At 34.7% G+C, this 12,695-nt stretch overlaps 1 protein-coding gene across 1 annotated transcript; it reads right to left on the reverse strand.

Annotated features, from left to right (window-relative positions):
* Window positions 1–4,215: 4,215 nt before the first annotated feature.
* Window positions 4,216–10,958, reverse strand: LOC135127508 (angiopoietin-related protein 2-like). The gene is made up of 4 exons (XM_064053978.1): window positions 10,878–10,958; window positions 10,404–10,827; window positions 10,119–10,349; window positions 4,216–4,376 (listed from the first exon to the last, which is right to left on the reverse strand). The coding sequence occupies exons 1-4, from the start codon at window positions 10,956–10,958 to the stop codon at window positions 4,216–4,218; spliced, it is 897 nt and encodes a 298-aa protein (XP_063910048.1).
* Between the last annotated feature and the right edge of the window lie 1,737 nt (window positions 10,959–12,695).

Consider the following 12,695-nt stretch of genomic DNA (forward strand, 5'->3'; position numbering starts at 1 on the left):
GGTAAATGACAAAATGAATAATTATTAGAAGACTGCTACCTGAAGAGTTAAATAAGTGAGAATTAAGAAAAGTTTAAGCCGGATGCGGCCTGTTCAATTCCAATAAACAAAACACTCCAGTTCTGATTTTAATTATTGGTAAAGATTGTACTGAAATTTCTTGGTATTTGTTAAATAAATGTAAAATTTGAAAATTTTACAGAAATATGCATGAATATCTTTGTGTCCTCGTTGAAGGACCTTTGGCATTCCTGCCGAGGAAGAAGTTTCGGGTCTCGGAGAAGTTCGTTTCTTGCTTCTTGTAGCTTGGTCTTCAGTTCCATAAGCTGGGTATCGTGAAGTTTTAGTTTATCTGTCAGGTTTGTCACACAAACGTTGTTGGCATTCTGGTTTTCGAGAGGCGGTTGTGACGTGGATACAGCCCAGAACTGAAAATAGTGACGTTCAGGTATTTCTGAATATCTTATACTCACTCCGGGGTTGTCAGAATTTCTTACAATTGTGCTGTTGAGACGAGTATTCTCGACGGCATTGTTTAATTGATGATTATTGAAAAATACTGTCGGGATTTAAACATTTACGAAGTGTATATTTTATTTAGTATCTGGAATGCATGACATAAATATTATAATACGCCCGACGACCTTGGTAAGAAGAAATTAAATATTCCATTTATTGTGATGGATGCAGAAAATAATTCGGGAAATGGTTTTATTTAATATTGTTACTTCAACTAAAATAACAAAATCCAAGAAAAATTATGCAATGACTAATCTCACTTGGTTCTTAAAAAAATGTAAACACTAAACGCATATAAACATAGTGTAAAGTTTTTAACCTGATGGTATTCTATTTTATTTCGGATTGTTTTTCTTAACAACAACTAACGGGTGACTAATTAAAAATCTGCCAAGAGGGCAAGGTCCTATTTTATTGTTTTTCTCCGTTGTCCTGTCAATGTCAAACTCAGTTTAAGTTTGCACATAGCCGACTAGTATAAAGATTAGAGATGGGCGATGTTTAACGATGATGGTGAAACATCGATGTTTTGATTTCGATGTACGATGTTTTAACATCGAATTTGCCGTCTTCCTACCATCGATGAAACATCGATATTTTCAGAAACATCGAAATACGACATCCATCTAGAATTTTGGCCTTGGGCACACGAAATCGTGAATCTCACTAATGACATACATTACCAAATATGAAAAATGTTCTTGTTTATCATGTAATTAAAAAATAACATCCAATAATAATCTATATGACAATATTATATCCCAAACATCGATATTTACAAACATCGATGTTTTGACGTCGATGATTTTTGACCATCGATGGACCATTTTCGATGTTACATCGATTGTTAGTACTGCCCGCGGTACATAATAGTGGTTTTCTCGTTATTCCATCTAATCCATTGTAGGGTTTTCCGGTTTTCCCAAAAATGGATTTTAAAATTGTATGTTAAATCGTTTCAAATGATTGCTGGCAGCACTGTACCAATAATTCATTATTTGCTTAAATTCTTAAATCTGCTACGTTTTCGGAATTCGATACGCTTCTTATTGTCAGATTGAAAAAAATGGCGGCTATTTCACGTAACTACACTCTGCCTTGGGATAATCTCACAATATACATAATTGATGTATGTGCATACATCAGCTAGATTTTCAATATATGTATAGAACAAATATATTTATTTTTTTATCAACCTCTCTCCAACCGACACCTATGAATAACGGACACTTTCTGAGCCACCAAAGCTGTCCGTTGTAGGGAGGTTTTGCTGTATCAGGGTTTGTAAACTCGCAAAATATGAGCATATGGAGTGCAGAAAATGCTCGCTATTTTTAAGATTTGCCATTACACCCACTAAAAATTGGAGTTTCGTGTGCCATTTCTGGAAGACGAATATTTGGGGCCATTTTCTTCAAGGAGTCTGTTGCAGCTGCAAGATATCAGAACGTGCTGCAAGAATTCATTGATCAGCTTGATCCTGCAGAACTGCAGAATGGATATTTTCAGCATGACGGCACAACAGCTCATACAGCTCAAAAAATTTGAACTTTGTAAGGGTATTTTAAGACGATGGTTTAATTAGCTCCCACACAGATCACATTTACCCACCTCGATCACCTGATTTAACACCATTAGATTATTTCTTGTTCCAAACTTTAAAGAACACTATTTTTAAACAATCAGTACATTCTATTCTAGAGTGAGAATCTTACAATAGAATATGCGATTATGCGAATATGAAACGCCGACTCAATTTATGTATCGAAATTGGGGGCCAAGACTTCCAGCAGTTGTTGTAAACTCAATTTAATATGACAGTTATCATACATTAATTATTTTAAATCTAACGAGGATTTAATTTTCGTTGACATAACATAACCTAGCTTTCTAAGTTCAGCCAGAGACAACCCAATTCAGGTTACGTTGTGACATTGTAAATTCATCACAATAATGCACAATTTTAGGAAAATATTGCTAAGTTCATTCAAATTTAATATTTTATTTAATTAAACTTGATCTATCAGCAAATTCCTAGGTAACTAGATCGCCAATCAAAAAAATCACCCGGTAAAATATATTTGGATATGGTTGTTTTAGCAATTCATCGATCTTAAAAGTGTCTATATCAGAATCATCAATAAATTATGATTTTTTTTTATTTGCTTTAGCCTATATGATAAGAGACAGAAATTCTTAAAAGTGAGATGAGCTTCTTCTAGCTGCAAGAGTTTAAGTAGGTAATACAAATTACCATATTTATTTATCCTGCCGATGCCGGTTCTTGGTGAATTGGAGTTAGATCAACTTAAACTAAAAGAAGGAATATAAAACTCGGCCAAAATGGTTCTTCAGATTGCAAAATTTACTTTTTAGAAGTGTACCAAAAATAATGTAAAGGTAAAGTTAAAACAAACTGATACCTTATCCTCAACATACAACAGCCAAGGTATAGTACAAAAATAATACATAGATATATATTTAGAACCTGGAAGGCACAACATATTAGATTTTGTCGACCGTCGAAATTTAGACTTTGGTAAGAAGAAATTAAATATTGTATGAATTTATCATGTGATGGTTGCAGAAAATAATTCGAAATCTGGTTTTATTTAGTTATTTAAAATAGAAAAAATCGCCAAGAAGAATTATCCAATCAATAAACCTAACTTCGTTCTTAAAAAAATAATGTAAACGTTAAACACATAGTAACAGCTGTAAACCGTTTAATCTGATGACATTCTTTTGCATTTCGGATTGCTCTTCTTACAAACTGGTAAGCTTTATGTAACATTTTCCGGTATCGATGTTTTAGTAATTCATTAGTTTTAATGTTGTTTATATCAACAACACCAATAAATTATAGAACTTTTCTTAATTTATTGTTGAGTTTTTACGTATCTGCGTGATGGTTTTATGTGGGTTTCAAAATTTCATTTGTAGAAATGGCTCACAAATAATGTAAAGGCAAAGTTAAACCAAACTGATACAATATTTTCGATATAAAACCTTAGATCATATAATAAATAGATACCACCATGCCGTGTTCTTTCCCTAGGACAGCCTGTGACGACATCCTCCTGTCACACATCTCTCTCGTGCATGGAGGGATTACAATGAAGCTATCCTTGCCTGATCACTATTTGAATTTTGCGCGCCTAGATTTTAGGAAGTATGTCTAAACTAACTTCGGAAGAAAGATGTTGACAGCTTGATTTTATAAATAATTCACAGTAGATAACGAAAGGAATAGTAAATTATTGGGCAGCAATTGTGATCCTTTATGACTACATCACTTAAAATAGGATCTTTGTTCTAAATTCTAAAATTGTTTTTTGTACAACAACTCAAAAGAGAGGTTAAAAGAAACATCTCTCAAAAGCGATTTGTTGCGCTGGTGCGGTACAAGGATGGAAGTGAAATAGACATATACAGATGAAATGCATATAACAAAGATGAAGATGTGGTGATCACACAAGGATAGCATTATACTACTCCCCTTGACGCAGAAAACGACAACAGATAGCTTCATGTCTAGTTACAGCTTTCAGTTTGAGTATTGGTATCTATTTATTATATGATCTAAGTATAAAACGGCTAAAGTACAACTCAAAAGAACTAAAAAATATCAAAAAGCTTTATTTATATCAAAGTGGTAAAGTGATAAAGATACATTTTGAAAACATCCTAGATCTCTCAATCTACAGACCGGATCATCATTCGAACTTGCTTCAGACTGTACGTATCTCCATGAAATGAATTCCAGTGGATGTTTTGGTGATTTTTACTTTGACCTAGGGCGGCATACAGGCCCGTAAGTTGATTGTGGTAGCACTTATGATACCACCACGCGCCCTCTGCAGGAAACAACAATAAATTAGAGTAAAAACTGTGGTCACCTACATTTGAAATTTCAAATTTGGCGCTACAACTAGATGGCAGCAGTGAGGAGGAGGCAGTACGGGACACGACGGTATCTAAACAGAATAATAAACCGCTCGTTCGAAGAGTAAAGATTAGTTTTACTAAAAAACCGACTACAATTTCAGGAGTGGGATGAACGACCTTAACATCGGAATGACCAATGTCCGATTTGTGTTTGTAAAGTGCTGATTCATGGAATAGTTACACGGATAAATGGTAGAAGAGTCAAGCACGTGGGAAATGTGAGGTTATGTCAACTCATCGCGTTTTCATAAAAGGAGAAGATGGCAAGAACCCTCCAAGAAGTGGAGTTGTGTGACGACGCTATTAAGAATGGTCCTTATGCATCGGTACGTACGCTATACGGCCTTGCCTTTGACGACGGTAGTCGGTTGAACAGAAAGAAGCTGTGTCAATGGACGGGTTTCCCTTTTGAGATCGCATCAGATGACTTCAATGAGAAAGTGGATGAGGTAGTGCAGAATTTTAAGATCGCAGAACTTTGTGGAGTCGGCCTTCTACTGGGGTTGAATTGTGCAGGTACTCATCAAGAAGTGGCCGAGAGAATTTGTTCAGTGTTGACTGGTTTTGATCTGTTTACACAAGAAAGAGTTGTTCAAGAACAAGAGAGTGAAGACGAGGACGACGAAGATCATCCGGTAGACAGTGATGATGGTCGAGCAGGCGCGGCAGCAGTCCTTACGTTCACCATGTCTTTCAGAGACATCGAAGATTCCGTACGCACTTTTAGTGGTGATGACAATTATGCAATCGAGACTTGGGTCGCAGACTTTGAAGACATCGCTAAACTTATGAAGTGGTCGGAACTGCAACGACTAGTTTTTGCGAAGAAATCATTAACTGGGCTTGCTAAGTTATTTATCCAAAGTCAGAGGAATTTGGGTACATGGAAGGACTTGAAACGCAGGTTATTGAGTGAATTTTCCAAGAAGGTGAGCACTGCTGAACTGCATCGCATGCTGAATAATAGAAAAATGAAAAAAGAAGAATCTCTCCAGGAATACTTGTTGAAGATGCGTGAACTCGCTTCAAAGGGTCAAATTGAAGAGGAGTCAGTAATCGAATATGTCATTCAAGGTATCAACGATGATCCTGAACACAAATTTTTGTTGTATGAAGCTAAAACTTATGTCGACTTAAAGAAAAAAATTGAAGTTTATGAGAAGATTAGAAAGACCCGTACACCTTCGACTCAATCTGTTGGTCAACGTTTCCGAAAGCATAACGAAAACAAAGGAACTTATTCTCCGGGGTCTATAGGAGCGAAGGGCAGTAGTAAACCCCCTCCAAATCAGAACATAATTAGAAGATGCTATAATTGTAATGGTGTGGGCCATTTCGCCTCAAATTGTCCAATTCCGGTGAGGGAAAAGGGTTCCTGTTACAATTGCGGTTCAAAGGAACATCAGAAGAGGAATTGTCCAGGGAAGAAAAAGGAAGACAACACCACCAATGTGATATCAACCGAGACACAAGATCCCTATATGGTAAACGTTAAGATTAATGTTAAAGATGATTGTCAAACCGAATGTAGCTATAATTTGAATTCATTAATCGATACAGGTAGCCCAATTTCAGTTGTAAAAGTTCGGTATGTCACCGAAAATAATTTCAATGAAGGTCTAAATCCAAATTTAAATTTCGTGGGTGTGAATGGATCGAAGCTTGATATTTTGGGTATTTTTAACACGGAAGTATTTGTTAATGAAACTGTTTTACCCATAAAATTCTATGTAGTTCCTAATAGCACCATGTCCTTTAACGCTATATTAGGTAGAGATTTTCTCAATACCAAGGGTTTCACGTTTACGTTAGGAGATCATTTAAAAATTATTTCAAACGAATTTGAGAAAGTAAATAACTTTGACGAAATTTTACATGTCGATTTTAAGGTAGGTGAAGAAATAAAAAGTAACAAAGAAGTACAGATCAATCCTTGTTTAGATTACGATAAAAAAGTGGAAGTTTTGGAAGTGTATGATAATTTTTATTTATGTAATGACTCGCCAAAGATTGATTGTAATTACGAAATGAACATTTGTGTTAAGAATAATGAACCAATCTCTTTTAGACCACGGCGTTTATCCTTTTCTGAAAAAGAAAAATTACAAAACATGTTAGATGATCTATTAGAACGAGGCATTATTAGACCTAGTAGCTCTGATTACTGTAGTCCAATTGTACTGGTAAGAAAAAAGACAGGTGATTTAAGGCTTTGCGTTGATTATCGCGAATTAAACAAAATTACTATTAAAGACAACTTTCCTACTCCTTTGATAGAAGACAATCTGGATCGACTTCGAAACAAAAGATATTTTACGACCCTTGATCTTAAGGATGGTTTCCATCATGTTCGTGTAGCAGAATCGTCGATTAAATTTACTAGTTTTATCACACCTTTAGGGCAATTTGAATATCTTAGAATGCCTTTTGGGTTAACTAATGCCCCAAGAGTTTTTAACAGATTTATTAATTTAGTTTTCAATAAATTAATTCGAGCAAACAAAATTATTTTGTACTTAGACGACATTCTAATAGCGACCAACAGTTACGAAGAACATTTAGATATTTTGAAAGAAGTATTTGGTGCAGCCTCCCAACACAATTTGCTTTTTCGAATTGATAAATGTGCTTTTCTTATGTTTGAAATTTCTTATTTAGGATATCTAGTAAACAATGATGGCATCAGACCTGATCCGAAAAATGTCGAAGCAATTTTGCAGTATCCAATTCCTACAAATGCTAAGGAAGTTCATAGGTTTGTTGGTATTGCTAGTTATTTTCGAAAATTTATAAATGGGTTTTCCGTCCTTACAAAACCTTTATATGACTTGTTAAAAAAGAATGTTGAGTTTCGGTTTGGTGAAAAAGAACTTGAATCATTTGAACAAGTAAAAAATCAATTAGCTTCTTATCCTCTTTTAGCTGTGTATGATCCGCATACCCAAACAGAGTTGCACTGCGATGCATGCACATCTGGGTTTGGAGCTATTTTACTTCAAAAACAGTCGTCGGGAAAGTTTCATCCTGTTTTTTATTTCAGTCGTAGGACGACCGAAACCGAATCTAAATATCACAACTTTGAATTGGAATGTTTAGCCGCTATTTATGCTATTAAACGATTTCATATATATCTCTTCGGTATACATTTTACGATTGTCACAGACTGTGATAGTTTTAGGCTTACTCTGAATAAAAAAGATATTAATGTTCGAATTTCTAGGTGGGCACTATTCTTACAAAATTATGACTACGAATTGCAACATCGTCCAGGAACACGGATGATCCATGTTGATGCTTTAAGTCGAGCCAACAATATTTTAGTACTAGAGGAAAATACACTGGAACAAAATTTAGCTATTTCTCAAAATTTAGATTCGAGTATTCAAAAGGTTAAGTCTGAACTCGAAATCCGCGAAAGTACAAAATTTGAACTTAGGAATGGACTAGTGTATAGAAATAGCAAAGGAAAGCTTTTATTTTACGTTCCTTCGTTGATGGAAAGTCAGATCTTAACTATGTGTCATGATAATTTCGGTCACGTTGGCGTGGACAAAACTATGGAGTATCTAAAACGCAGCTATTGGTTTCCTAGTATTAAAGAAAAAGTGAAAAATCATGTTCGAAATTGTTTGAAATGTATCACCTTTTCACCAATTGGTGGCGCTGTGCCGAGTGAGTTACACAATATCCCTAAAGGAAATAAACCCTTTGTCACCATACATATTGACCATTATGGTCCATTAGAAAAAACTTCGACAGGTAAAAGATATATTTTTGAGATCATTGATTGTTTCACTAAATTCGTAAAACTGTATGCAGTCAAGAGCACCAAAACTTGTGAAGTAATCAATCAGTTAGAAAATTATTTTAGGCACTATAGTGTACCATTACGTATTGTATCCGATCGGGGATCCTGTTTTACCTCTAATGAGTTCGAAAAGTTTGTTCAAGAACATATGATTCAGCATATTAAAGTCGCGACGGGGTCACCAAAATCAAACGGTCAGATCGAAAGAATCAATCGAGACTTAACACCAATGTTGTCAAAATTGGCTATTTTAACAAACAAGTGGGAGAAAGCTTTGGGAAGAGTTGAATTTGCTATTAACAATTCGTTTTGTAGATCCACTGGTAATTCTCCATCCGTTTTATTGTTCGGTATTAGTCAAAACGATCCTAGCGATCCTTTAAGAAATGTATTGGGCGCTGAAGCTGAAAAAGAAGATGACTTAGCCGAGGTTCGAGAAAAGGCTCAGTCTCAGAATGAAAAGTTACAAGCATACAATAAGCGCATGTATGACCAAAAACATAGACCTCCTAAACCGTACAATGTCGGTGATTATGTGATGATAAAAAACATAGATGTTACACCAGGTATTAATAAAAAACTTTTACCTAGGTATCGTGGTCCCTACGAAATCAAGAAGTCATTAGGCAATGATCGTTATTGGATTACAGACGTTGAAGGTTTCCAAGTAACGCAAACCCCATTTGAGGGAGTATGTTGTCCTGAGAATATGAAGCTTTGGCTTCAATAAGTTACAAAGAGATTAGTTTCATTTGTTCATTATTTCATAATGTTGTGTTTCTAAGTTTTGTTTCCACCTCGTTCTAGTTTTGACGCTAACATGTTCGTCTTTTAAGCCGTCTTTTAAGCGATTGGGTTTTCTAATTCATCTCTAATACCCTTATAATTTTTATGTGTCCTAATTACTTATGTGATTTATGTACTTTAGATACTTATGTGCGTCTTATCATTATGTTATTTAGGCGTTATATTATGTATTGGATTTATGTGACTTATGTTTTTAACATTTTATGTTTCACTAACTTATGATGTTTGTGTGACTGAAGTTTTAAGCACCTTATGTTTTCTGTCACTTATTATGTTATGTACCTTATGTTTTACTTTGTGTATATGATCGGGACGATCATAATGTCAGGATTGGCCGAATTGTGGTCACCTACATTTGAAATTTCAAATTTGGCGCTACAACTAGATGGCAGCAGTGAGGAGGAGGCAGTACGGGACACGACGGTATCTAAACAGAATAATAAACCGCTCGTTCGAAGAGTAAAAATTAGTTTTACTAAAAAACCGACTACAAAACAAACTTTATTTTTAATATTGGCTGCTGGCTTTTGATTGAAAATTAAAAACTGAAACTTCATTTTTCATTTGTTTGTTAATATATTCTGCTGGACGTTTCGGCAAGGCGTCCCTTGCCTTTATCAACCTATCGGTTACAAAATCAGAAGTGAGGTTATGTATATTTGTTTCAATTACAATTCGTCCGTGAATTCCACGAGTACATGAAATCAATTTAACAACATGATAATACAGAATTTAAACGTTGTTATAATAAAATTAAAATTACTCCCTTTTTAAACATTAAAACATATTTAAAAAAGATTAGTTAAGGTTAATTAGATAGAACTTCCATCGGAATTGAAATACAGTACTACATATGCCGCTTTTTCGGAAAATAATTAAATTATGGCCAGTCGCTGGGTTTGTCGCAAGATATTTTCAACACATTTGTCTCCCTTGTTAACAGACTTGCTGATGTAAAATTTTAAATATAACGGCTATATAGATGGAACCTGTCAGAATACTTCCTTATTTTACACTTCGGGAGTAAAAAACTTACTCAATCTAACAGCGCAGTTTCCATCATCCGTATCCTGGTCTCTATCTGTGGTTGTAAATTTCATATTTACATGTTGTGAAAAAGAATCTCCAGCGTCTCCGTCAAATTTTCCCATCGCCTTAATTTGGTACCCTACGTTTTCATTCCCAATGATAAACTTGTCATACCGTGCGTAGACTTTCTTCAAATCCCAATCCACAAGCTCGAACAACACCTCATTCAGTTTACTATCTATATATGTATCAAAAAAATTAAAACTAAACATACACAAAACCCACAACTCGCCTGTTAAATGATGCAAATATTCCAACCCCAACCAAAACTCCCCCGAAGGATCACCAAACCCGGTCTTGTATTCCGTCCAGTTTCGGAAAAAATCCACCGAGCCATCGAATCTATTAAGAACGTAAGTCCAGCCGCCCCCTCTTGTTGTCAAGTCGCACCGTGCCCAGAACTCCTCCGGAGAATATATAGGTTTAATTTTGTACAAACTGGAATCTTTGTGACCTCGTTGCAGGACCTCTCGGCAGTCCTGGGGAGGAAGAAGCTTCTGTTCTCGGAGAAGTTCGTTTCTTGTTTCTTGTAGCTGGGTCTTCAGTTCCATAAGTTGGGCATCGTGAAGTTTTAGTTTGTCTTTCAGGTCTGTCACGCAAACGTTGTTGACATTTTGTTGGTTGGAAGGCGGTTGTGACGTGGAGACAACCCAGAACTAAACATAGTTTAGGTTTAGGTGTTTTTATTTAGGTATTTTATACTTACTCCAGGGTTGTCAGAATTTCGGGCAATTGTGCTGTTGATCACAAAAAGTGCGAAAATTAAGACGAGTGTTCTCGGCGGCATTGTTTAACTAATGGTTATGGAACACTGGTGTGCTGTGCAGCTTTAAATACTTATGAAGTGTATATTTTATTTAGAATCTGGAATGCACAACATAAATATTGTGGTATTCCAGACGACCATCTAAATTTAGACTTTGGTAAGAAGAAATTAAATATTGTATCAATTTATCGTGTGATGGTTGCTGAAATTAATTCCGGATCTGGTTTTATTTAGATACTTAAAGTAGAAAAAATCACCAGAAAGTATTATGCAATGAAGAAACCTAACTTCGTTTTTAAAAAAAAAATAACATAAACATTAAACGCATCGCAATGAACTGTAAAGTGTTTAATCTGATGACATTAGTTTGCATTTCGGATTGCTCTTCTTAGCAACTAGTAGGCTTTGTGTTACATGTTAGAGTATCGTTCTTTTAGTAATTCACCGGTTTTAATGTTGTTTATATCAACAACACCCATAAGTTCTAAAATATTTTTTTATTTAGTAGTGAGTTTTCAGGCATTTGCTTAATGCTTTTGTCTGGTTTACTTTAGATTATGTTAATAAATGAAAATTTTTGGAAGTGAAATCAGCACATGCTACTTACAGCAATTTAATACAAAGTTTTATATTTTTGTTCAGCTTATCGTTTCTTGGCAGATTTAGCAGGAGCTACTAGGGATGATTCACATTTTTATTATTTGGGTCAGTTGGACTTAAACTGAAAGAAAGAACATTAAACCTCGCGTAAAAGTATTCTCGATGTCTGAAAATTTTTTAGCTCCCACACAGATCATATCTACGCACCTCGATCATCTGATTTAACACCTTTAGATTATTTCCTGTTACAGACTTTGAAAAACGCTATTTTTAAATAATTAGTGGATTCGACTGAAGAGTGAGAATCTTACAAGTGTTTCGCCGGAAATTCTTACTCGAGTTTTTACAAACATGAAACGCAGATTCAATTTATGTACCGAAGTTGGGGGCCAACACTTTCATCAGTTGTAAATTCCCTTAAATATGTCAACTATAGCAAAGTCATTTAATAGATAGTTCTCTATTAACTAACCTTGAACTATAGTAAATAAATTATCCAATGAGGGTTTAAATTTTGTTGACTTAACATAACCTAGCTTTCGAAGTTCAATAATGAATAAAGTTAAGAACAAATTGCTAAATTCATTCATATTTTATTATTATTTTTTTTTTAATAAAAACCGTGTTAAGTTACGACCTACTTTTCGGTCGAATTTGATTTGTCAGCAAATTCCTGGGTAACTAGATCACAAATCAAAAAATCACGCGGTAAAATATATTTGGAAATAGTTGTTTTAGCAATTCATCATCATCAATGCATCATCAATAAATTATGAAACGTTTTTTTGGTGTGCTTTAACTTATGTTAACAGACAGAAATTGTTGAAAGTGAGATGAGGTCATTTACGTGCAACAGTTTAAATAATGCAAATTTGCACATTTTTTATTGACTCTAAATATGGTTGCACAGAATTATAATAACAACAAATTACATTTTATTGTTCTACTTTACGAGCGTTAACAAAGGAAGTATTGTGTTCGAATCCATCGGGCGACTTGCTACTTTCGTGTTTCATCTGTCTGTCTTTACTGTCAATTTTTATAAGACAGATAATCTTTAGATTCTTTTTTTTTTTAATCAATTTAGGGAAAGAAAAAGTTAAGTAAGTGCAGTTAGGTAACATTACCGCATAAATCTAATTGTCACGCATGTTTCGA

The sequence above is a fragment of the Zophobas morio genome, unplaced genomic scaffold (genome assembly GCF_036711695.1).
Source record: "Zophobas morio isolate AGI-343-1 ecotype UQ-CSIRO unplaced genomic scaffold, CSIRO_AGI_Zmor_V1 ptg000002l, whole genome shotgun sequence".
In the NCBI taxonomy this organism is placed as follows: Eukaryota; Metazoa; Arthropoda; class Insecta; order Coleoptera; family Tenebrionidae; genus Zophobas; species Zophobas morio.

Excerpts from the sequence above, each read along its gene's own strand:
- LOC135127508 (XM_064053978.1), bottom strand. The coding sequence starts at position 10,958 with ATGCCGCCGAGAACACTCGTCTTAATTTTCGCACTTTTTGTGATCAAC. Across the intron at positions 10,828-10,877 it reads GAAATTCTGACAACCCTGGA|TTCTGGGTTGTCTCCACGTC; the intron begins GTAAGTATAAAA and ends AACTATGTTTAG. Across the intron at positions 4,377-10,118 it reads AAACTGCGCTGTTAGATTGA|AGGGCGCGTGGTGGTATCAT; the intron begins GTAAGTTTTTTA and ends TGTTTCCTGCAG.